Source organism: Chiloscyllium plagiosum, unplaced genomic scaffold, assembly GCF_037043375.1.
Source record: "Chiloscyllium plagiosum isolate Xiang-an unplaced genomic scaffold, Cpla_swu_hap1 HiC_scaffold_15, whole genome shotgun sequence".
NCBI lineage: Eukaryota > Metazoa > Chordata > Chondrichthyes > Orectolobiformes > Hemiscylliidae > Chiloscyllium > Chiloscyllium plagiosum.
The window spans coordinates 668,230-693,443 of NW_028270153.1; the positions used below are offsets into that span (position 1 = coordinate 668,230).

General features: G+C 42.8%; 1 protein-coding gene across 3 annotated transcripts in view; it reads left to right on the forward strand.

The window, feature by feature from the left end:
- Window positions 1-25,214, forward strand: part of LOC122560343 (short transient receptor potential channel 4-associated protein-like) — a 97,259-nt gene that overhangs the window by 43,243 nt on the left and 28,802 nt on the right. For all 3 annotated transcript variants that reach the window (XM_087994632.1, XM_087994633.1, XM_043710990.2), the window contains 5 exons: window positions 8,537-8,665; window positions 10,358-10,416; window positions 20,623-20,724; window positions 22,052-22,135; window positions 22,969-23,059. In XM_087994632.1, coding sequence (XP_087850758.1) covers window positions 8,537-8,665; window positions 10,358-10,416; window positions 20,623-20,724; window positions 22,052-22,135; window positions 22,969-23,059 — 465 coding nt within the window. The remainder of the gene's footprint in view (window positions 1-8,536; window positions 8,666-10,357; window positions 10,417-20,622; window positions 20,725-22,051; window positions 22,136-22,968; window positions 23,060-25,214) is intronic.

Below are 25,214 nucleotides of genomic sequence, written 5' to 3' on the forward strand. Positions count from 1 at the left end.
ACAGCCGCAACATGACTTCCCAACTCCTGTACTCAATACTCTGACCAATAAAGGAAAGCATACCAAACGCCATCTTCACTACCCTATCTACCTGCGACTCCACTTTCAAGGAGCTATGAACCTGTTCTCCAAGGTCTCTTTGTTCAGCAACACTGCCTAGGACCTTACCATTAAGTATATAAGTCCTGCTAAGATTTACTTTCCCAAAATGCAGCACCTCACATTTATTCAGTATTTCCCCATTTTCTGCAACTCCACACAAAGGCTGCCTTGCTGATCTTTGAGGGGCCCTATTCTCTCCGTAGTTCCCTTTTGTACTTAATGTATTTCTAAAAACCCTTTGGATTCCCCTTAATTCTGTTTGCCAAAGCTATCTCATGTCCCCTTTTTGCCCTCCTGATTTCCCTCTTAAGTATACTCCTACTTCCTTTGTACTCTTTTAAGGATTCACTCAATCTATCCTGTCTATACCTTACATATGCTTCTTCCTTTTTCTTAACCAAACCCTCAATGTCTTTAGTCATCCAGCATTCCCTATACCTACCAGCCTTTCCTTTCACCCTGACTGGAATATACTTTCTCTGGATTCTCGTTATCTCATTTCTGAAGGCTTCCTATTTTCTATGGTCTCTTTACCTGCGAACATCTGCCCCCAATCAGCTTTTGAAAGTTCTTGCCTAATACCGTCAAAATTGGCCTTTCTCCAATTTAGAACTTTGAGATCTGATCTATCCTTTTCCATCACTATTTTAAAACGAATAGAATTATGGTCGCTGTCCCAAATTCCCCCCGCACTGACACCTCAGTCACCTGCCCTGCCTTATTTCCCAAGAGTAGGTCAAGTTTTGCACCTTCTCTAGTAGGTTCATCCACATACTGAATCCGAAAATTGTCTTGTACACACTTAACAAATTCCTCTCCATCTAAACCCTTAACACTATGGCAGTCCCAGTCTATGTTTGGAAAGTTAAAATCCCCTACCATAACCACCCTATTATTCTTACAGATAGCTGAGATCTCCTTACAAGTTTGTTTCTCAATTTCCCTCTGACTATTAGGGGGTCTATAATACAATCCCAATAAGTTATCATCCCTTTCTTATTTCTCAGTTCCACCCAAGTAACTTACCTGGATGTATTTCCGGGAATCTCCTCCCTCAGCACAGCTGTAAGCAGCACAATGTATGCAGTTTAATTCAGCCTGAGGCTGAGAGGATGAGATTTAGGAGTACGTGAAAGTCTACAGTAAAGTTGGGCTGAATCAAGTTGGGTCGAGTGGAGGTCATGCCTGACAAATCTGTTATGATTGTTTCATTGAAACCCTACAGTGCAGAAAGAGGTCATTCAGCCCGTTGAGTCTGCACTGACCCCCTCAAGAACATCCCATTCAGAACCAGACCCCACTCGATCCCTGTAACACCATATTTATCATGGCTAACCCATGTAGCCTGCACATTCCCTGAGCACTGTGGTGCAATTTTCCATGGTTGATATGTCTAACCTGCATATCTTTGGACCGTCAGAGGAAATGTGTACAAACTCTACACAGACAGTTGGCCAAAGCTGAAGTCGAACCCAGGTCCCTGGCGCTGAGGCAGCACTGCTAACCACTGAATCAGTGATGCCCTAATTCTTTGAGGAGATGAGCAAGTTAGACAAAAGAGTCAGTGGATGTGATCTGATGGATTTCCAGAAGGCCTCTAATAAAATGCCAGACAGGCAACTCTTAAGAGGTAAGAGGCAATGGTGTTAGGGTCATGGGTAGAGGATTTGCTGACTGGCAGAAAGCAGAGAATGGATAAAGGGATCATTTTCAGGATGGCAGCTTGTGAGTAGTCAACTTCCATTGGAATCCAGGTTGGGAGCACAACTTCTCATGTTATGCATTAACGATCTGGATAAAGGAACAAAGGGATTGTGAAGTTTGCAGATGACATGAAGGTTGAGGGACAGATAGTGTTGAGGAAGCAGGAATGCTGCAAAAGGGTTTGGACAGGCAAGGAGAGTGGGCAAAGACGTAGCAGAGTGAGAGGTTATGCACTCTGGTAGGAAGAATAGAGGCATAGTCTACTTTAAACATGAACTTCTTTGGAAATCTAATGCACAAAGGGACTCAAGGCTCCCAGTTCAGTATTCTCTTCGGGTTAATATGAATGTTCACTTGGCAGTTAGGAGCAGATTCGATGGGCCAGATGACCTAATTCTGTTTCTCTATCTTATGAGGAACAAGCTAGCACAAACGTAGTTGCTGAGCCCCACATTCTTTCAGCAGGTGCTGTTGTTTTATGATTGTAGTCTTTAATAATGCTGCATTCTATCTGATACCACTGTAGCAACATTACGGACAAAGTGTTTTGTATAGTGATGGTACACCAGCAATTATTAAACTACAGGTTTCCTGTGTTGAAGGTATATTGAAATCTAGTGCTAGATTTGGAGATTTTGTAAGGTCATTGTATTTTGCAAATAATTGTAATTTCAATATTGAAGCTTTTTGCATGTTGAGAGAATCTACTGCATTTTGGTCATGGAACAGGAAATCTGAGTGACCCATCTAAATGAACAAGTTTTAGCATTTGCTCATTGTCAGCAGCCAGAAGCTCCAATTGATCTTGCATGCTCTATCATTGAAGTATTTTTCAATGCCAGTAGCTGGCTGGGACCCAGTCTGTTAAGCTTGCTGCTAGCCTGAGGGTGCTGGCATATTCATCCAGGTTAACTCAGTAAAACCAATGGTCACAATACTAAATTGCTTTGCTTAATATTGTATTTCCATTGAAGGTTGGAGGGTAAATTGACTGTGAAAATACATTAAAAGCTAAGGTTGTAGACAGGCAATGGCTAGTATTGAAAGAAATAAACTTTATGCCAAGTGGCAGAGTTCAGCTTTTGGAACTTAACGAAACAGCTATTTGGATTCTTTATTTGAATCTTCACGAGCTTTCCTTTCAAAAAAGACTATCTCAGTTGCCCAACATTTGCTAGATTTAAACTAGATTTTCAGCCAATCATGATTTAACTCTTGTCAGTTTCACAGCTAGCATTCCAATTATTTTCAACTTTGCTCCCTTTCACTTGCTTCTATCACCTTTTCTCCACTTTTTATTTAGGAACTGGAATTTCAAACTTGGTTAACATTTTGTTTGAAGTTGACAATCTCTAACCAGATCATAATAGAACGTAGAGTATAGAAAAGTACAGCACAGAACAGGCCGTTTGGCCCACAGTGTTGTGCCGAGGATTATTCTTAATCTAAAATAAAATAACCTAACCTATGCACCTCTCAATTCCTGCTATCCATGTGCATGTCCAGCAGTCATCTCTAATGCCCCTAATGATTCTGTTTCCATCACCACCGGTGGGAACGCATTCCATGCATTCACAGCTCTCTGCGTAAAGAACCTACCTCTGACGTCTCCTCTATACCTCCCTCCTAACACCTTAAAATTATGAGCCCTAGTGCCAGTCAGTCCTGCCCTGGGGAAAGTTCTCTGGGTATTGACTATATCCATGCCTCTCGTTACCTTGTATACCTTGATCAGGTCACCAGTCTTCCTCCTCCTCTTCCTCCTCTCCAGAGAAAAAAGTCTGAGCTCAGTAAACCTCTCTTCAGAAGACGAGCCTTCCAGTCCAGGCAGCATCCTGGTAAACCTTGTTTGCACCCTGTCCAAAGTCTCCGTCTCTTTTCTATAATAGGGCAACAAGAACTGGACACAATATTCCAAGTGTGGTCTAACCAGGGTTTTATAGAGCTGCAGCAATACCTCACAGCTCTTAAACTCGATCCCCTGTTAACAAAAGCCAAAACGCCATATGCTTTCTTAACAACTCTATCCACTTGCGTGGCAACTTTGAGGGATCTATGCAGTTGAATACCAAGATCCCTCTGTTCCTTCACACTGCCAAGAATTGTATATTCAGCATTCAAGTTCGACCTTCCAAAATGCATCACTTCGCATTTATCCAGATTGAACCCCATCTGCCTGTTCTTAGCCCAGCTCTGCGTCCTGTCTATGTTGTGCTGCAGCCTGCAACAGCCCTCAATATCAACAATATCTCCATCCTTTGTGTCATCGGCAAATTTACTAACCCCACCCCTTATCCTCCTCATCCAAGTCATTTATTAAAAACTACAAAGAGCTGACACCCAAGAACAGAGTCTTGCGGACACCACTCACCACTGACCTCCAGGCAGAATATTTTCCATCTATAACCACTCTTTGTCTTCTGTCAACCAACCAATTCTGAATCCAGATAGCCAAATCTCCCTGTATCCCATACTTTCTGACTTTATGAATGAGCCTACCATGGGAAACCTTATCAAATGCCTTGCTGAAGTCCATATACATCACACCCACTGCTCGACCTTCATTGACCTGTCTTGTCACCTCCTCAAAGAACTCAATAAAATTTGTGAGGCATGACATGCCCCTCGCCAAGTCATGCTGACTGCCTTTGCCAAATAGTCAAATCCTATGCCTCCGAATTCTTTCCAAAACCTTACTAACCACAGGTGATTACTGACTGGTCTGTAATTACCAGGGATTTCCCTTTTACCCTTCTTGAAAAGAATAACAACGTTCTTCTCCCTCCAATTCTCCGGGATGACTCTCTGAGAGTGAGGAAGCAAAGATCTTCGCTAGGGGCTTAGCAACCTCTTTTCTCGCTTCCCAGAGCAGCCTAGGATAAACTTGGTCTGGCCCTGGGGACTTAGCAATCTTCATGTTTGCCAAAATTTCCAGCGCATTAACTTAATCAGTCTTGATCTGTTCAAGCCTATTTCCCAGCTCCTCAAAGTTCTCTTTCACAACAAGGTTCCTTTCTCTAGTGAAAACTGAAGCAAAAACCTCATTTAGGGCTTCCCCGTCTGCTCAGACTCCCCACAAGTTCCCTACGCTATCCCTGACCGGCCCTCCCTTCTCCCTCTTATTCCTCACGTATGAGTAAAATACCTTTGGGTTCTCCCTAATCCTTCCTACCAAGCCTTTCTCGTGCCCCCCTCCTGGTTCTCTTCAGTCCATTTCTGAGCTCCTTTTTAGTAAGCCTGTAATTCTCTAAAGCTGTGCTCGACCCTTGCTTCCTCCATCTTACGTATGCTGCTGCCTTCCTTTTGATACAAAGTTACTCTGTTCTCGTCATCCAAGGCTCCTTAATCTTACCCCTCCTTGCCTGTCTCAGAAGAACAAACTTATGCATCACACGCAACAACTGCTCCTTAAACAGTCTGCACATATTTGTTGTGCCCTTGCTCCCAATCTGCACTTCTTGTCTGATAGCGTCATAATTTCCTTTTCCCCAATTAAATATGTTCCCTTGGTAACAGCTCCTTTCCCTCTCCATGGCTATGGTAAATGAGGCAGTTATGGTCCCTGTCACCAAAGTGTTCTCCCACCACGAGATCTGACATCTGTCCTGGCTCATTGCCAAGTAATAAATCCAAAATGGCCTCGCCCCTCGTCGGCCTGTTTACATACTGAGTCAGGAAATCCTCCAGAGCACACCTGACAAGGCTCCATCTTAACCATCTGCACTAAGGAGGTTCCAGTCAATATTGGGAAAGTTGAAGTTACCTCATAACAACCCTGCTTCATCTGCATTTTTTCCCAAAATCTGCAAGCCTATGACTTCAATCTCCCTACTGCTATTTGGGGGTCGATAGAAAACCCTCTTTTGCTGTTCCTAACTTCTACCCATACTGACTCAGTAGACAAATCTTCCTTGACAACCTTTGTTTCTGTAGCTGTGATGCACTCTCTAATTAGCAATGCTACGTCCCCTCCTCTTTCCACCCTACCTGTTCTTTTTAAATGTTCTAAACCCTGGAGCATCTAGCAACTGTTCCTGCCCTTGTGAAACCCACGTCTCCATTACGACCACAACATCATAGTCCCAAGTACTGATCCATGCTCTAAGTTCATCACTCTTATTTCTCCCACTCCTTGCGTTAAAGCAGGCACATTTTAACCGATTCCTTTGTTTAATAACATAGAAAACCTTCCTGATAGATTCACTACATCCTATCACAGCCCCAAATACAACTAACCCCCTCATATGTAGCTCTGGTCCCACCCCCGCCTGCCAAACTAATTTAAACCCTCCTGGACCACGAGCAAATCTCCCACCCAGGACATGTGTGTCCTCCAGTTCAGGTGCAACCCGTCCTTCTTGTACAGGTCCCACCTTCTCCAGAAGGCATCCCAATGGTCTAAATATCTGAAGCCCTCCCTCCTGCACCATCCTCACAGCCACCTGTTAAGCTGCACTCGCTGACCATTCCTCACCTCACTATCTCGTGGTACGGGTAGCAAACCTGAGATCACTTCGCATGCTGCTCTGTAGCTTCCAATCTAGCTCAATTTTCAGATCCTCAGTCCCTTTCTTGGCTATATAATTGGTGCCAATATGTACCACGATTTCTGGCTGCTCATCCTCCCCCTTCAGAATTGTGTAAACCCAATCGGCAACATACCTTCTGGAAGTCTCGTTCCTAACCACAAAATCTCCTTTCAGTCTATCTAACTATTGAGTCCCCAATTAAATATCTACCACTAGTGCTTTTCTATTGTTCCTCCCTTCCCTTCTGAGCCACAGATCCAGGCTCCGTGCCAGAGACCTGGCAGCTTTGGCTTTCCCCTGGTAGGCCATCCCCAGCTGCAGTATCCAAAACAGTATACTTATTGCTGAGGGGAATGGGCACAGGGGATCCCTGCTCTGTCTATTGGTTCCTTTCCTCCCCCGACTGTAACCCAGCTGTCCATACCCTGTGTCTGAGGAGCGACTACCTCCCTGTACATCCTCTCAGTTTCTCCCTCGTCTCCCAAATGATCCATAGTTCAGCTCCAGTTCCCTTCTGTGTTTTTGAGGAACTGGAGTTGGGTGCACTTCCCGCAGATATGGTTGGTGGAAACGTGTCATGACTCTCACTTGCCACATTCTGCAGAATGAACATGCAACTCCCCTAACGGCCATACCCTGCTAATCTGAAAGCGCCCACAGGACTAAAGGAAGAGAAGAAAAGGGGGGAAAAAAACCTGAAAACATACCGAGTTTACAGACTCTTAGTGAGGTTCACGAAAGTGGGCGAATGGGAGGTTCTACAGTATAGGGTCTCTGGTTTAGATCTCATCCACTTAAGAACTTCCCGGCAGCACTCGCTTCTCTTCGCCCTCTTCCTTGTTGCTCTGCTCATAGTGGAGGTTCAAAATGGTTCAATACAAATTTAGTGGACTTGTGTGGACCAGTGGGGTGCCATAAGGATCGGTGCTGGGTCCAGGTTCACTACTTTTTGTCATTCACATAAATGATTTGGATGTGAGCATAAGAGGGACAGTTTGTAAGTTTTCAGATGACACCAAAATTGCTGGTGGACAGCAAAGAGGGTTATCTGATTACAACAGGAGCTTGATCAGAAGGGCCTATGGCCTGAGGAGTGGCAGATGGAGTTTAATTTAGATGAATATGAGGTGCTGCATTTTGGGAAGCTAATCTTAGCAGGATTTATATACTTAATGGTAAGGTCCTGGGGATTGTTGCTGAACAAAGAGACCTTGGAGTGCATGTTCATAGCTCCTTGAAAGTGGAGTGGCAGATAGATAGGAAAGTGAAAGCAGTGTTTAGTATGCTTTCCTTTATTGGCCAGAGTATTGAGTACAGGAGTTGGGAGGTCATGTTGCTATACAGGACATTGGTTAGGCCACTGTCGGAATATTGTGTGCAAATCTGGTCTCCTTCCTATCGGAATGTTGTTGTGAAACTTGAAAGGGTTCAGAAACGATTTACAAGGATGTTGCCAGGGTTGGAGGATTTGAGATATTGGGAGAGGTTGAGTAGGCTGGGGCTGTTTTCCCTTGAGCGTCGGAAGCTGAGGGGTGAACTTAAAATTATGAGGGGCATGGATAGGATAAATAGACACAGTCTCTTCCTTGGGGTCAGGGAGTCCAGAACTAGAGGGCATAGGTTTAGGGTGAGAGTGGAAAGATATAAAAGGGAGCTAAGGGGCAACTTTTTCGCGCAGAGGGTAGTACGTGTATGGAATGAGCTGCCAGAAGATGTTGTGGAGGCTAGTATGATTGCAACATTTAAAAGGCATTTTGGATGGGTATATGAATCAGAAGGGTTTAGAGAGATATGGGCCGGGTGTTGGCTGGTGGGACGAGTTTGGGTGGGATATCTGGTCGGCATGGACGAATTCGACCGAAGGGTCTGTTTCCGTGCTGTACATCTATGACTATAAAACATGAAATAATGCTAAATCAGAAGCCCCAACTTTAAGAACATATGCCAACTCATTATATCTATGACTCTAAAGTTGGTTGAGCAAGGCCCCTTAAGTTGCCTCAATCCAAATGCTATTTTTCAGTACAATGGGAACTTATAACATGGAGAACCATATTTTTGTTGGATATGTTTGGTTTTTGTGTAGTAAGGATAAGTGAGTGGTAATTGATCACAAGACTCTTGCACTATCTCTGGCTCAGTTAACAGCGTCTCGTAGTGTGACCAAGACAAGTAGTTGAATAATTTCCTTTCTGTTTCAGGTTCATAAGATGTTAGCAGAATTTCGACTTATTCCTGGACTTAATAACCTATTTGACAAACTGATATGGAGGAAACATTCCACTAATCATGTATTGCATGGTCAGAATCAAATCTGTGACTGCAGTCCAGTAAGTATGAAACTAGTAGCAAAAGTGACAATGCAGGAGTGATTTGTCACTCATAAACTGCTATTCTCACTGGGGTCTTTTAATATGCAAACTTTCAATGTGCTCATGATATTACTGAAAAGTATTGGATGTGTTGGATTGTTGAGTGCTTAATCACTTGCCCCAATGATCACTGATCAATGGGTTCACCAGATTCGATCTATGGATGTGCTGTCATGGTGGATTGGTAAAGATCGCTGGGACTGTCTGGCAGGCAGGACAGGACATACTCAGGGATTGTGGTGGTGTTGTCTGGGAATTCTCTACAAGATATGATTCCATGAGTATGGCTGAGTGTTGCTTGACTAGGCTGTGAGACTGTTCTCCATTTTGGCACTCATAACCCAAATGTTAGTAAGGAGCACTTTGCAGAGATGACAGGGCTCTTTGGTTGTTATCTCTGGTGCTTAGGTTGATGCCAGATTACCTATTGTGCTTTATTCCTTTGTTTGAGATGCTTTGGAAGTTTGATACAACTGAATTCCTTGTTAGACCATTTTATAGGGCAGTGAAGAGTCGACCATTTTTGTTGTGGATCTGGAGTGACAAATAGGCCAACAAGAGATTTCCTTCCTTAAAAGATGTTAGTGAACCAGAAGGGATTTTACAAAAATTGAGAATGGTATCATGGTCATCAGTAATCTTTTCAATAGATATTTATATTTATTTCAAATTCCACCATCTGACATGGTGGGATTTGAATCTCTGACTTAGAATATCATAATTGGGCTTAAAATTCTGCCACAATCTCCCATTTAAAAAGAAGTTGCAAAACAAGGTCTTGTGCTCTGGGCCCAGATTTCTTTCAATTATTATCTTGAAAGAAAATTATTCACGTATGTGAAATTAATAATGCAAATGTTCTGCAGATGTGACGTTTGTGGTAAAATATGCACAGTAACATTTTTAGGTTGATGTTGTCTTAGTCAGAACTGGGTTAAAATAGTTTCTGCTATCTGCTTAGAACTCTCGACCTGAGTCATTATCTGTTTTACTCTTCACAAGCTGCCTAACCTGAGTATTTCCAGCTTTTATTTCACATTTCCAAAATCTGTGATGTTTTGCTTCTGTGTAGTTTATTTTCTGTAGATGTGTTCAAGAAGTTTGCTCACTGTTTCAAATAGCATAGACTCAAAGCATGAAGTTGGAATCTGTTGTGAAAAAGTTGGTTTGGAGTTATGGCCAGATATGTTTGATCACAGCAAAGATTTTTTTTTTGCAAATGCAATTTTTCTAATATTTGAAGTTTTTGTATTTGCACAGCGTGTATACTTGCCTGCAATGGGCTGCAAAAAATTCAAGACGACGGCTAGTCACTTCAATATTAAGTAAACTGTGCTTACATCCTATATTTTAAACAAACTGTTCTTATTGGTACTTTAGGGCAGAATGTTTGCAACTAATTTGAAGACTTTTTTTGTAAATTTGTTTTCCACAAATATTTTTCATTATGGCAAAGCAAAGGTGTTTCAGTAAGTAACCCCTGTCACTAGAGTATTAGTTATTCAATGACTGCTATACACCCAGTCACACCTTTTTATGTTTTCTTTAAGACCTGGATACACTTTGACCCAATTGTGAATTGCTGAATCATCTATTCTTGAAAGTTTTTGTTTCCAGTCATCTACCTAAACTTTTGCTGTTTCGCTACAGGAGATTTCTCTGAAAATCCAATTCCTGAGATTGCTTCAGAGTTTCAGTGATCACCATGAGTGAGTATTTAGAAACACCCATTTCCAGTATTGCTTTGTGTTAATTGCGTTAAATCTTGTTGTGTCTAAACTTTGAAAATTAAATCTGAGTTGGATGGTATTGATTTAAATGCAGGCAGTCTGACAGTTGAGACAGATGAGTTGAGGACACAAGAACCATGCAGGTATAATGTCATTGCTGTCACTCAGTTATGGTTGAGAGGGGACCAGTTGGTAGCTCAATCTTCCAGGAATATGTGCCTTCAGGTTTGACAGGAAAGGAGGCAAGGTTGTTGCAATATCGATCGGGAAATCAATTACAGCAGTTGAGGGATGACATCTTAGGCTCCTCAAATGAAGCCAGATGGGTAGAATGTAAAAAGCGAAAAGGAGCAAGGGGTGGTTTTAGATTAGATTAGATTACATTACATTACAGTGTGGAAACAGGCCTTTCGGCCCAACAAGTCCACACCGACCTGCCGAAGCACAACCCACCCATACCCCTACATTTACTCCTTACCTAACACTATGGGCAATTTAGCATGGCCAATTCACCTGACCTGCACATCTTTGGACTGTGGGAGGAAACCGGAGCACCTGGAGGAAACCCACGCAGACACTGGGAGAACGTACAAACTCCACACAGTCGCCTGAGGTGGGAATTGAACCCGGGTCTCTGGCGCTGTGAGGCAGCAGTGCTAACCACCGTGCCGCCCACAAGTCTGACCAAGTTCTCTGAATTTTTTTTAAAGAGGTGACTGTGTGTGTAGATGAGGGCAATGCATTGAACATAGTCTACTTGGATTTAAGAAAGGCTTTTGACAGGGTCCAGCAAGGGAATCTGGTAAAGCTCAGTTAATAACAGATTGGATGCAAGGAAATTTTGGCACATTGGATCCAGAACTGGCTGAGTGGCAGAAAGCAGAGGGTTTATGGTTGAGCGGAGTTTTTGTGATCTGTTGAGGTTTCTCAGGAATCAGTGTTTGTTTGTGGTGTGTGTAAGTAATTTAGACTCAAATGTAGGAAAGTTGATCAGTAAGTTAATGGTTGATACAAAAATTGGTGAGGTGGTAAATAGTGAGGAGGATAACCGTGGATTATGGGAGGATATGGACAAACTGGTCAGATGGGCTAATCAGTGGCAAATAGAATTCAGTCTGGGTAAGTGTGAGGTGATTCACTTTGGCAAGACAAATAACACTAGGGAACATGTGAAAGGATACGAAGGAGCCAAAGGGCATGTGTGTGTGTATATGTATTTTGCTCCCTTAAATAGTGGGACAGAAATTGAGAAGGTGTATAGGGTACATGCATTTATTGGCCAAGGCTGGAACTGTATGAAAAGTAGATTAGGCTACAGCTAGAGTATTGTTATGGAATAAACATTTAAAAGGGGGGGGTATGGTTGCTCTGGAGAGGGTACAGATAACGTTTACTTCGATATTTCGTGGGTTGGAGACTCTATGAAGAGAGATTAAATAGATCTGGGGTTGTTTTCCTTGGAGCAGAGGAGGCTGAGGGGTGATATGATTGGGATGAACAGAGGGTCCCCAACTGACAAATTCAATCCCATTAGGAATGTCATTTTAAAGATCTGCCATACAAACTTCTTGTACATACAAATGCCTAATTTATATTGTCCTGCATTATGTTTCGACTTGCACACCAATCAACTTGAATGGTATCCATTCCAGAGACTGCCTGTATTAAATTGAAGGGTACAGGAAGGGTAGACAGGAAGGGATCTTTCCTTTGAAGGGATCAATGACTAGGGGACAGAGATTTAAAATAAGGAGCAGCAAGTTTAGATGCAATGTGAGGAAAGTTTTTCTCACCTAGCAGTTGGTGGAAATCTGGAACTCGCTGCTTATAAGTCTGATACAGACTGAAATCCCCATCATTTAAGTATTTGAATGTGCGCTTGTGAGCCAAGGGCAATGGGCCAAGTGCTGGAAAATGGATTAGAATAGTTAGTGGCTATTTTTGACTGGGTTAGACTCAATGGGTCAAAGGGCCTTTTTTTTTGGTGTGCTGTGGGCCTCTGATTATTACAGCGCAGTAGGTGGCCATTCAGTTTATCATTTCTGCACCTGCTCTCCAAAGCATTTTAATTAGTCCTGCCATCTTGTAACCTAGCAAGTAACATGCCAACTCCCTTTTGAATACATCAATTAAAGGTGCATCAATCATGCTCTCTGGTACTGTATTCCAAACAAAAATTGCCAAAATGTTTAAGATATACATTTTGATTCATTTACCAATTATTTTCAATTCTGTTTCCTTGTTATTGATCCTACTATAAGTGGGAACAGTCTTTCCTATCTTTGTCCAGAACCCTCCTGATTTTTGAATGCCTCTCCGATCTAATCTCTGCCCCCTATTTCTCCCAAGGAAAACAGTCATAATTTCTCCACTTTATCTTTGTCTCCTTGTCTGGAACCATTCTTGTATACATCTTTCCAATTTATTCACATCCTTCTTAAAGTGTGACACCCAGAACTGTACAGAATACCTGAAGTGATGTCAAACTTGTGTTCTATATAACACAGCAGCATAAATTCCATACTCTTATATTGTGTTAACCACTGTGTCCTGTCACTCAGTCAACTCTGTATCTATGTTTCATGCTGTTGCTTTTGTATCATGGACCTTAACTCCCAGTCTGTTGTACAGTAACATGCATGTGTCTTTTGGAAGTTCATGTATATCAACAGCATTGCTTTAACTCTTCAAAAAATTGTGCATAATTTTACCTTGCAAAATACATGCTGACTTTCTTTAATTAACCATATACACCATGTTGACTGCTTTATCTTCATCCACCTGTTTGGATGTGGATATTAATTTGTCCCAACTTGTAGTTTCTATATGTTTCCCCATCACCGATGTAAAACTGATTGGCCTGACTGATTTTTCTTTTTGAGCAAAGCTGTAATTTGTTGCAGTCCTCCCATCTTCTGGCACCACCCCAATCTCGGGAGGACTGAAATTTTGTTAGTCCCTGCAATTTCCATTCTCACTTCCCTCCTTGTTCATCCTGCACTTGATTTATAGAATACCGACTCAAAGGAAAAACTACCATATGTGCTGCATGAGTGGGGAGTGCTGATTTGGCAGTGGCCTTGCCGTTGGGAAAACATTGCAGGGCTAAGGGTGACTGAGAAATGATCTGATCATTATATAATTATAATGCAGAATCACTTTGATCCCAATTTCTGTTTCAAGGTTCTCTATGGTTGACTACAGCAAACCTATCTTCATTGGTCACATACCCCTTGGGGTTCTGACAGTTCCATGTCATATAAAATTGGCCTTATGGGGCCCCAAGACATTTTATCACTGTGCAACTTGATGTGTCAAAGCTATCCTGCATGATGGTGGATAGCCTGATCACATTTTTTTTTGCTGTATGTGATGCAAAATTGTGAGTACCTGAAAGATAGTCTTGAAAAGTGCTGACTCTATTCCTGGAAAGATAAAGCATTTTAAAACAGCCGTTCATTTGTTCATTGGTCAGAGCATTGTCTTGAGAAATCAGTCAAGCTGCCTAGTTTCAAATGTAAACAAAGTCTAGCTGTTAACTGCCAATAATCATTAATTGGTGCATTCTCCATGAAAAAGCCTCTATCAGAGTCCACTTGACAACCAATTAGCACTCCTTTCATGCAGTACAAATGTTGGTTTTCTCCTTGAATTGGTATTCTTCTGAATTATCCAGATGAGTGCAAGATGAAAAACTTTGAGAAAATGTTTTTTCTGCAGTATTCAAGTTCTTACTACTGAATGACAGCAATGTCTCTGTATCTATGAGACTGCACCTCCTCCAGTCCCAGTGCTTTTATGTCTCTGATCGTGTTTTCCGGGTCCTTAAGGGGGAGGGGGAGCAGCCCGAAGTCGTGGTCCACATTGGCACCAATGACATAGGTAGGAAGAGCGCTGAAGATGTTAGGCAGGCTTTCAGGGAGCTAGGTTGGAAGCTCAGAGTTAGAACGAACAGAGTTGTTGTCTCTGGTTTGTTACCCGTGCCACGTGATAGAGAGTCGAGGAATAGGGAGAGAGAACAGTTAAATGCGTGGCTACAGGGATGGTGCAGGAGGGAGGGATTCCGGTATTTGGATAACTGGGGTTCTTTCTGGGGAAGGTGGGACCTCTATAAACAGGATGGTCTACACCTGAACCTGAGGGGCACCAGTATCCTTGGGAGGTTTGCTAGTGCTCTTGGGGGGGGGGGGGGGTTTAAACTAACTCTGCAGGGGCATGGGAACCCAGACTGTAGCTTTAGGGTGCAGGACCTGGAATGTAGGGAGGTTAGGAACATGGCATCATTTTCAAAGGAGGGTGCCTGTAAACAGGAAAGTGGCTTGAAGTGTGTATACTTCAATGCAAGAAGTATACGAAATAAGGTAGGTGAACTTTCAGCGTGGGTTGGTACCTGGGACTTCGATGTTGTGGCTATTACGGAGACATGGGTAGAACAGGGACAGGATTGGCTGATGCAGGTTCCAGGGTTTAAATGTTTTAGTAGGGTCAGAGGTGGGGGTAAAAGAGGGGGAGGTGTGGCATTGCTTGTCAAAGATAGTATTACAGCTGTGGAAAGGACGATGGATGAAGACTCTCCATCTGAGGTAGTTTGGGCTGAGGTTAGGAATAGGAAAGGTGAGCTCACCCTGTTAGGAGTTTTTTACAGGCCTCCTAATAGTCCTAGAAACGTAGAAGAAAGGATTGCGAGGATGATTCAAGAGAAGAGTGAAAGTAATAGGGTGGTTGTTATGGGGGACTTTAACTTTCCTGATATTAATTGGGAAAGCTATAGCTCAAGTTCGTTAGATGGGTCAGTGTTTGTCCAATGTGTGCAGGAGGGTTTCCTGACACAATATGTAGATAGGCCAACAAGAGGTGAGGCCATACTGGATTTGGTTCTGGGTAATGAACCAGGCCAGGTGTTAGAATTAGAGGTAGGTGAGCACTTTGGGGACAGTGACCACAATTCGGTGACCTTTACTCTAGTGATGGAGAGGGATAAGTGTGCACTACAGGGCAAGAGTTATAGATGGGGGCAGGGAAATTATGATGCTGTGAGGCATGACTTAGGATGTGTGGCCTGGAAAAGTAAGCTTCAAGGCAAGGGTGTAATTGATATGTGGAGCTTGTTCAAGGAGCAACTAGTGAGTGTCCTTGATAAGTATGTGCCCGTCAGGCAGGGAGGAAAGGGTCGTGTGAGGGAGCCTTGGTTTAATAAGGAATTGGAATCCCTTGTTAAATGGAAGAGGGCGGCCTATGTAAAGATGAGGCGTGAAGGTTCAATTGGGGCGATTGAGAGTTATAAGGTAGTTAGGAAGGACCTGAAGAGCGAGCTAAGAGCAGCAAGGAGGGGACATGAAAGGTCCTTAGTTGGTAGGATTAGGGAAAACCCTAAGGCTTTCTATAGGTATGTCAGGAATAAAAGAATGACTAGGGTAGGAATAGGTCCAGTCAAGGATAGTAGTGGGAAGTTGCATGTGGAGGCTGAAGAGATTGGGGAGACACTGAATGAATACTTTTCGTCAGTATTCAATCAGGAACAGGACATTGTTGTCAATGTGAGTACTGAGTCACAATTAAGTAGAATGGATGGCTTTGAGGTATGTAGAGAAGAGGTGTTGGAAATTCTGGAAAGGGTGAAAATAGATAAGTCCCCTGGGCCTGATGGCATTTATCCTAGGATTCTCTGGGAAGCAAGGGAGGAGATTGCAGAGCCATTGGCCTTGATTTTTATGTCCTCGTTGTCTACAGGAGTAGTGCCAGAAGATTGGAGGCTAGCAAATGTGGTTCCCTTGTTCAAGAAGCGGAGTAGGGATAACCCTAGTAACTATAGGCCGGTGAGTCTCACTTCTGTTGTGGGCAAAGTCTTAGAGAGAATTGTAAGGGATAGGATTTATGAACATCTGGATAGGAATAATGTGATCAAGGATAGTCAGCATGGTTTTGTGAAGGGCAGGTCGTGCCTCACAAACCTTATTGAATTCTTTGAGAAGGTGACTAAGGAGGTGGATGAGGGGAAAGCAGTAGATGTGGTATATATGGATTTTAGTAAGGCGTTTGATAAGGTTCCCCATGGTAGACTACTGCAAAAAATACGGAGGTATGGCATTGAGGGTGAGTTGGAGGTTTGGATTAGGAGTTGGCTGGCTGGAAGAAGACAGAGGGTAGTAGTTGATGGCAAATGTTCATCTTGGAGTGCCGTCACTAGCGGTGTTCCGCAAGGATCTGTTTTGGGACCATTGCTGTTTGTCATTTTTATAAATGACCTGGAGGAGGGGTTAGAAGGTTGGGTGAGCAAGTTTGCGGATGATACGAAAGTCGGAGGAGTTGTAGACAGTGAGGAAGGATGTGGCAGGTTACAGGGGGATATAGATAAGCTGCAGAACTGGGCAGAAAGGTGGCAAATGGAGTTCAATGTAGCTAAGTGTGAGGTGATTCACTTTGGTAAGTGTAATAAAAAGATGGGGTACTGGGCTAATGGTCGGATACTTGGTAGTGTGGATGAGCAGAGGGATCTTGGTGTCCATGTACACAGATCTCTGAAAGTTGCCACCCAGGTAAATAGTGCGGTGAGGAAGGCATATGGCGTACTGGCTTTTATTGGTAGAGGAATTGAGTTCCGGAGTACTGAGGTCATGTTGCAGTTGTATAAGACTCTGGTGCGGCCACATCTGGAGTATTGTGTGCAGTTTTGGTCGCCATACTATAGGAAGGATGTGGAGGCACTGGAACGGGTGCAGAGGAGATTTACCAGGATGTTGCCTGGTATGGTAGAAAGGTCGTATGAGGAAAGGCTGAGGCACTTGGGGTTGTTTTCATTGGAGAAAAGAAGGTTTAGGGGTGACTTGATAGAGGTGTACAAGATAATTAGGGGTTTAGATAGGTCGACAGTGAGAATCTTTTTCCACGTATGGAGTCAGCTATTACAAGGGGGCATAGCTTTAAATTAAGGGGGGGTAGGTATAGGACAGATGTTAGGGGTAGGTTCTTTACAGCGAGTCGTGAGTTCATGGAATGCCCTGCCAGTAGCAGTGGTGGCATTTAAGCGGGCATTGGATAGGCATATGGAGGATAGTGGGCTAGTGTAGGTTAGGTGGGCTTGGATCGGCGCAACATCGAGGGCCGAAGGGCCTGTACTGCGCTGTATTCTTCTATGTTCTATGCTTTATCAATTTTAAGAGCAAACATTCTATCCAATGCCTCGTTATCAATTGTGAATTCTCCCAGTGACTCAAATTAACTTGCTCCATGGTCTGTGCAGCATCTTCCCTGGCAAGGACAGATGCAAAGCACTCACTAAACAATGAGGCTATGTCCCTGCTTCCATGTGTGAAACTCCTTTTTAGTTTTATGTTGGCTCCCAGTCTTTATCATACTCCTTCTTTGTTTCTCCTTTCAATGCCGCGTATGTCCATCCTGGTTATTGGTTGTATTTTCTACCTGACATTGGTCATAAGCACACTTTCTTCTTTATCACCATTTGAATCTCTGGTAGCTTTGAAAATCTAATACCGCTATGGAAGGTGGGGAAATTTGGCCCCACTTTTGAAACCAACCAAGTAGATTGAGAAAGGATAGGGAAGGAAACTGCTGGAGGTTGACAATTGAAATGTGGAACTTATTCAAAGAACAGCTACTGCGTGTCCTTGTTACATATATTTATATGTCAGGCAGGGAGGAAGTGGTCGAGTGCGGGAGTGTGGTTTATGAAAGAAGTTGTATCTCTTGTTAAGCAGAAGAAAGCTTGTTCGGATGAGACATGAAGGCTCAGTTAGGACACTTGAGAATTAGAAGTTAGCCAGGAAAGACCTAAAGAGAGATCTAAGGAGAGCCAGGAGGGGACATGAGAAGTCATTGGAAGATAGGATCAAGGAAAACCTGAAAGCTTTCTATAGGAATATCAGGAATAAAAGAGAATGACTAGAGAAAGATTAGGGCCAATCCAGGGCAGTAGTGGGAAGTTGTGTGTGAAGTCCGAGGAGCTAGGAGAAGCGCAAACTGAATATTTTTTGTCAGTATTCACACTAAAAAAAGACAATGTTATCGAAGAGAATACCGCAATACAGGTTACTAGACTAGACGGGATTGAGGCTCACAAGGAGGAGGTGTTAGCAATTCTGGAAAGTTTGAAATAGATAAGTCCCCAGGGCCGGATGGGATTTATCCTGGGATTCTCTGGGAAGCCAGCAAGGAGGTTGCAGAGCCTTTGGCTTTGATCTTTATTGTCATTGTCTATGGAGGATAGCAAATGTTGTCCCCTTGTTCAAGAAGGGGAGTAGAGACAATCCTAGTAATTATAGACCAGTGAGCCTTACTTCGGTTGTAGGTGAAATGTTGGGAAAGATTATAAGAGATGGAAATAATTGGATTAGGGACAGTCAACATGGTTTTGTGAAGGGTAGGTCACACCTCACAAACCTTATTGAGTTCTTTGAGAAGGTGACAAAACAGGTGGAAGAGGGGAAAGCGGTTGATGTGGTGTATATGGATTTCAGTGAGGTGTTTGATAAGGTTCCCCACAGTAGTCGATTGCACAAAATATGGAGTCGGGCGTTGAGGGTGATTTAGCGGTTTGGATCAGAAATTGGCTACGTGTAAGAAGACAGAGGGTAGTTGGGAAATGCTCATCCTGGAGTTCAGTTACTCATGGTGTACTGCAATGATCTGTTTTGGGACCACTGCTGCTGTTAATTTTTTTTTTAAATGACCTGGATGAGGGCTTAGAAGAATGGGTTAGTAAATTTGCGGATGACACTAAGGTCAGTGGAGTTATGGACAGTGCTGAAAGATGTTGCAGATTACAGAGGGGCATAGATAAGCTGCAGAGCTGAGGGGTGTCAAATGGAGCTTAATGCGGAAAAGAGTAAGGTTATTCACTTTGGAAAAAGCAACAGGAATGCAGAGTATTGGGCTACTGGTAAAATTCTTGGTAGTGTAGGTGAGCAGAGAGCTCTCGATGTCCATGTACATAGTTCCTGAAAGTTGCCTCCCAAGTTAATACGGTTGTTAAGAAGGCATGTGGTGTGTTAGCTGTTATTGGTAGAGGGATTGAGTTTCAGAGCCATGAGGTCATGCTGCATCTGTACAAAACTCTAGTGCAGCGCACTTGGAGTATTGCGTACAGTTCTGGTCACTGAATTGTAGGGAGGATGTGGAAGCTTTGGAAAGAATTCAGAGGAGATTTACTAGGATGTTGCCTGATATGTGGGGAAGTTTTTGAGGAAAGGCTGAGGGACTTGAGGCTGTTTTCGTTAGAGAAGGTTGAGAGACATATAAGATAATTGACAAGTTAAATAGGGTAGACAGTGAGAACCTTTTACCTTTGGTGATGGCTAGTATGAGGGGACATAGCTTTAAATTGAGGGGTAATAGAGGACAAATATCAGAAGTAGTTTCTTTACTCAGGGGCGTGGAGCGCACTGCCTGGACTCATCAACTTTAAGGGCATTTAAATGGTCATTGCATAAACATATATGGATGAAGATGGAATAGTGCAAGATAGATGGGCTTCAGATTGGTTCTCCAGGTTGGTGCAAATTCGAGGGCCAAAGGGCCAGTTCTGCACTGTAACGTTCTATGTTCTAAGAAAACCTAGAGGAATCTACATCTGAAAATGTTAGTAGTATCATTCCTCAGAACCAATGATGATTTCTTAACTAATAGACTTGTTCCAGGAAGTCCCAGTAGCTTGGTGTGAAAATTCATTGCTTGTAAAGCTACAGGCTTTTCATAACCACGGCTTTATCAGTATGGGTAGGTAGAAAATATTGTTTATAAACAGGTTCAAATTATTGTATATTCTTCAAATACTAATGGTGCTCTGGAGGTTGTCATATGTTTATCCCCACTTCTGTTTTAGTTATATTTTAATACTTACACACCATGAAAATATGAAATTGACTTTCCCATTAACACCTCTGAAATTATCAACTTATCAACTCTCTCTGCTCTGTGCTGGCCTTGTGCTGAATGCTTTTGACTTCTCCTGTCTGAATATTACTTTCACTGTAAAATTTGAGTTTGGTGTGATGTAAAAGCACCAGTCCCTTGGATGAGTGCAAGTTTCTGACTTAATAGCCTTTCGAGCAGTGTCCAATCACTGACACCTTTCAAGTCCTCCAATAGATTTCACAGTAAAACTTACAAGTGGAATTGACTCCTGACATTTTCTCCTTTCATGTGACCACTGTTGTTTTGGGTTTTCAGGAATAGGTATCTATTATTGAACAGCCAGGAGTTGAATGAACTTGGTGCAATCTCACTCAAAGCTAATATTCCTGAGGTAGAAGCAGTTGTTAACACTGACAGGTAAGTTGACTTGTTATGCATGTGAAGATCGGCCTTTACAATGCTTAAAGTAGTAAAATGCATCCATTGATTCTGTCCTAATCTGGATTCTGTCAAGAAATATGCTCTGATTTTAAATTAAGATGCAGTTTGACTTAAAATTAAGCAAACCACCCTATTTGGGTGAGTATCCAGCTTACTGAGGACAGTAACAGCATTGTCTAAGCAAGTGGCAGGAATTTTTTAAACTCCTCAGTTGAATCTTGTGAAAACAGTGGCGATGATCTGGAGAAGGTGGTGAGCCACTTGTCAAAATACTGGCCTTGTTCTGATAGCTGTGATGTTAGTATGGTTAGTTCATTTTGGCATCTGCTTAAAGTATTCTGTCTCCCCGATATGGATTTTCATGGTTTTGCAAATGATGGTTGCAACAAGCCATGCGAATGAAGGTTTTTAAGGTGGTCATTGCTTCTGTGTCTGGTAAAAAATGGTACCTCCTGCAGACAATCCAGACTGGACTTTATTTATGACCATAGGCTACTTGCACTACATATTATTGGAGAGAACAGTTTTGGCTGGTATTGGGGAGTTGATGGAAATGGGAGAAATGTATCAAGATAGTGTGGAAGCAATTGAGAATTTGGTCTTGGTCATTGTATATATTTGCCTTTGAATGACATGATCAGTTATTGAGTTAGCTATGAAAAAAGTCTGCATTCCCCTGGTTTTCAGCCTGGTGTCTCTCAATTTGGAGTGGTCTAATTCTTAATAAACTTGCTGTTTTCTGACATTCTGTGAAGTAATTTTAAAAAAATGGAAGATGCAGATGGAACCTGAACTCTGGATGCAGGAATGGTAACTTCATATTTTTAACTTTGAAGGGCTCTTTTATTGTATTGATCCCACCTTTTTGAGGAAGAATGGCCATGTTAGACCCACCTGCTCCAGATTGTCACAAAATGAGTTGGTTTAATAAAGATATCTGCAGCATTTGACGTAATAACGAAAAGCCCGTTTCTGAAGTTAACTGATCTGGGTTAACTATTCGATCACCTGGAGGCAATAAATAGTAGGCCATGTCCAGTCAATGAATAAATTAAATCAGCAAAATATCAAAACTTTTTTCCCAGGGTGACTGCCCAATTTACTCAGTATTGTAGCTGCACAAGCCAGACAACACCCAGCAGATAAATTGAATGTTACTTGTATACATGAAGATTATGGCCAACTTAGAAGTGGGAAACTCATCCTTTTAAAGCTACTGTAATACTGTGTGAAGCAGTGTGCTCTGATTTTTAAACTGAAATTATAAGTGAGCAAAAAGTTTGAATCACGTTTGTTTTCACAGAACTCTGATTTGTGATGGGAAGAAAGGACTTCTGACAAGGTTATTACAAGTGATGAAGAAAGAACCTGCAGAATCCTCTTTCAGGTAGCTTTCGCAGAAACTGATGGTGAATTTATTATGACTCCTTCCCTTTCCATGTGTTCATAAAGAACATCTCTTGGAATCTCTTCTCTCGTGTTACCAGCAACAGATACTGGACTGATGGGTCTACGATTACATCTCTGGTCTTGTTTGATTTTGAAATTAGTTTTAAGAGACTCTCTAATAATGGTCAAGGGGGTTCCATTATTTTTATCACTCTTGGATGGATGTCCATAACTAGAGCTCTTCAATTTTGAACTTTTCTGTTTCTCCAGGATGACGTTAAATATTCTGTTTAATAATTATTTAAAAGCAGGTGGTTTACATCTGAACATAACCATCGGCTATAGGACTGCAGACTGATGGAAAATAAGTGGCTGAAAATGGAGCTAACAGCTATAAGTAATAAGTACCAATCTCTGATTCCTATTCCTTTTCATGCCAAGCATGTAGTTTAGGATGGATTTGTATTGAATGTTTAATTCCTGTTGTATCTATGTAGAATGTTTATTGAAAAACAGGTCCTGAAGCTTGGTAAAGGTGTTAAGAGTTTATGACCTCCATCGTCTCAGACTGTGAACATGATGACCTCAATTCTCCATTTCTGGAGTTATTTTATTATGGCTGAGGCAACAATGTATTATAATTGCAAGGTTTTACTCTAGTAAATTGAATTGATGGTAAAATGCACACTTGATTGATGGCCAGTGCTAGCAGAATGTGTATTGCCTGTGTAACTAGACCCAGTAGGTGATCCACTTTCAGGAAAGTCAAGCAGACAATAGCTAAGGAATTAAACCAGTTGAATTGCTATTCTTGTTACTCATTCCCGGCAGATTCTGGCAGGCAAGAGCAGTTGAGAGTTTTCTACGAGGAGTGACTTCTTATGCTGACCAGATGTTTCTTTTGAAACGTGGCCTGCTGGAGGTAAGTCAAACTTTAAGATGCAAAATGGTCAAGCTGCTGGATGGTGAGAAGAATTTCTTGCATATTTCAGTTTGCACAATTAGACCAAATTAACCATTCAAATGTGTTTAACTTTGCTTCTTTTACTAGTGTGCAGAATGGAGTTTGTTTTTATTTTTGCTGAGTGGGGTGTGGTGTCACTGGATGTGCATGGGGTAGGAGGGGGGTGGTATTCGGCAGGGCAGAGGGATTGGTGTGGCCATTGACAATAGACAATGGGTGCAAGAGTAGGCCATTCTGCCCTTCGAGCCTGCACCACCATTCCATATGATCATGGCTGATCATCCTTAATCAGTATCCTGTTCCTGCCTTATCTCCATAACCCTTGATTCCACTATCCTTGAGAGCTCTATCCAACTCTTTCTTAAATGAATCCAGAGACTGGGCCTCCACTGCCCTCTGGGGCAGAGCATTCCACACAGCCACTACTCTCTGGGTGAAGAGGTTTCTCCTCATCTCTGTCCTAAATGGTCTACCCCATATTTATAAGCTGTGTCCTCTGGTTCAGCACTCACCCATCAGCGGAAACATGTTTCCTGCCTCCAGAGTGTCCAATCCTTTAATAATCTTATATATCTCAATCAGATCCCCCCTCAGTCTTCTAAACTCAAGGGTATACAAGACCAGTTGCTCCAATCTTTCAGCGTAAGGTAGTCCTGCCATTCCAGGAATTGACCTCGTGAACCTACGCTGCACTCCCTCAATAGCCAGAATGTCTTTCCTCAAATTTGGAGACCAGAACTGCACACAATACTCCAGGTGAGGTCTCACCAGGGCCCTGTACGGCTGCAGAAGAACCTCTTTGCTTCTAACTCAATCCCTCTTGTTATGAAGGCCAGCATGCTATTAGCCGCCTTCACTACCTGCTGTACCTGCATGCTATCTTCATTGACTGGTGTACAAGAACACCCAGATCTCTCTGCATTGCCCCTTTACATGAATTGATTCTACTTAGGTAGTAATCTGCCTTCCTGTTCTTGCCACCAAAGTGGATAACCATACATTTATTCACATTAAACTGCATCTGCCATGCATCTGACCACTCACTTAACATGTCCAGGTCATCCCTGTAATCTCCTAACATCCTCCTCACATTGGTTGATGTGTCCCTGTACACCATCTGGCAAAAGAGAATGAAGTCCTCACTCCTGTCCTCTAGAAGTGTGAGCATCTGCCAAATGGTGGTCGAACAGCTCTGCTGGATGTGAAAATGTCCGCTGCTTATAAGTCAGAGAAAAACTTGGAGAATCAGAGGATGAATATCATTTCAAATTCTTTTGAATGTGTCAACACTTATGTTGGCTTAAATTTACTTGATGAACTGAAAAATGTGTTGCTGGAAAAGCGCAACAGGTCAGGCAGCATCCAAGGAACAGGAGAATCGACGTTTCGAGCCTAAACCCTATATCAGGAATGAGGAAGGTGTGCCAAACAGGCTAAGATAAAAGGTAGGGAGGAAGGACTTGGGGGAGGGGCGTTGGGAATGCGATAGGTGGAAGGAGGTTAAGGTGAGGGTGATAGACCGAGGAGGGGTGGGGGCGGAGAGGTCGGGAAGAAGATTGCAGGTCAAGAAGGCGGTGCTGAGTCCGAGGGTTGGAACTGAGATAAGGTGGGGGGAGGGGAAATGAGGAAGCTGGAGAAATCTGCTTTCATTTCTCCAGCTTCCTCATTTCCCCTCCCCCCACCCTATCTCAGTCCCAACCCTCGGACTCAGCACCGCCTTCTTGACCTGCAATCATCATCCCGACCTCTCCGCCCCCACCCCCTCTCCAGCCTATTGCCCTCACCTTAACCATCTCCCACCTATCGCATTCCCAATGCCCCTCCCCCAAGTCCCTCCTCCCTACCTTTTATCTTAGCCTGCTTGGCACACCTTCCTCATTCCTGAAGAAGGGCTTATACCTGAAACGTCGATTCTCCTGCTCCTTGGATGCTGCCTGACCTGCTACGCTTTTCCAGCAACACATTTTTGAGCACTGATCTCCAGCATCTGCAGTCCTCACTTTCTCCTAGTTAAATTTATTTGATGTACTTAATGTAGTGTTGAAAAGAATAGTTTGGTAATTTGACAAGTTATACCAGTGTTGGCCACTCTTGGATTGAGAATTGCAAACTT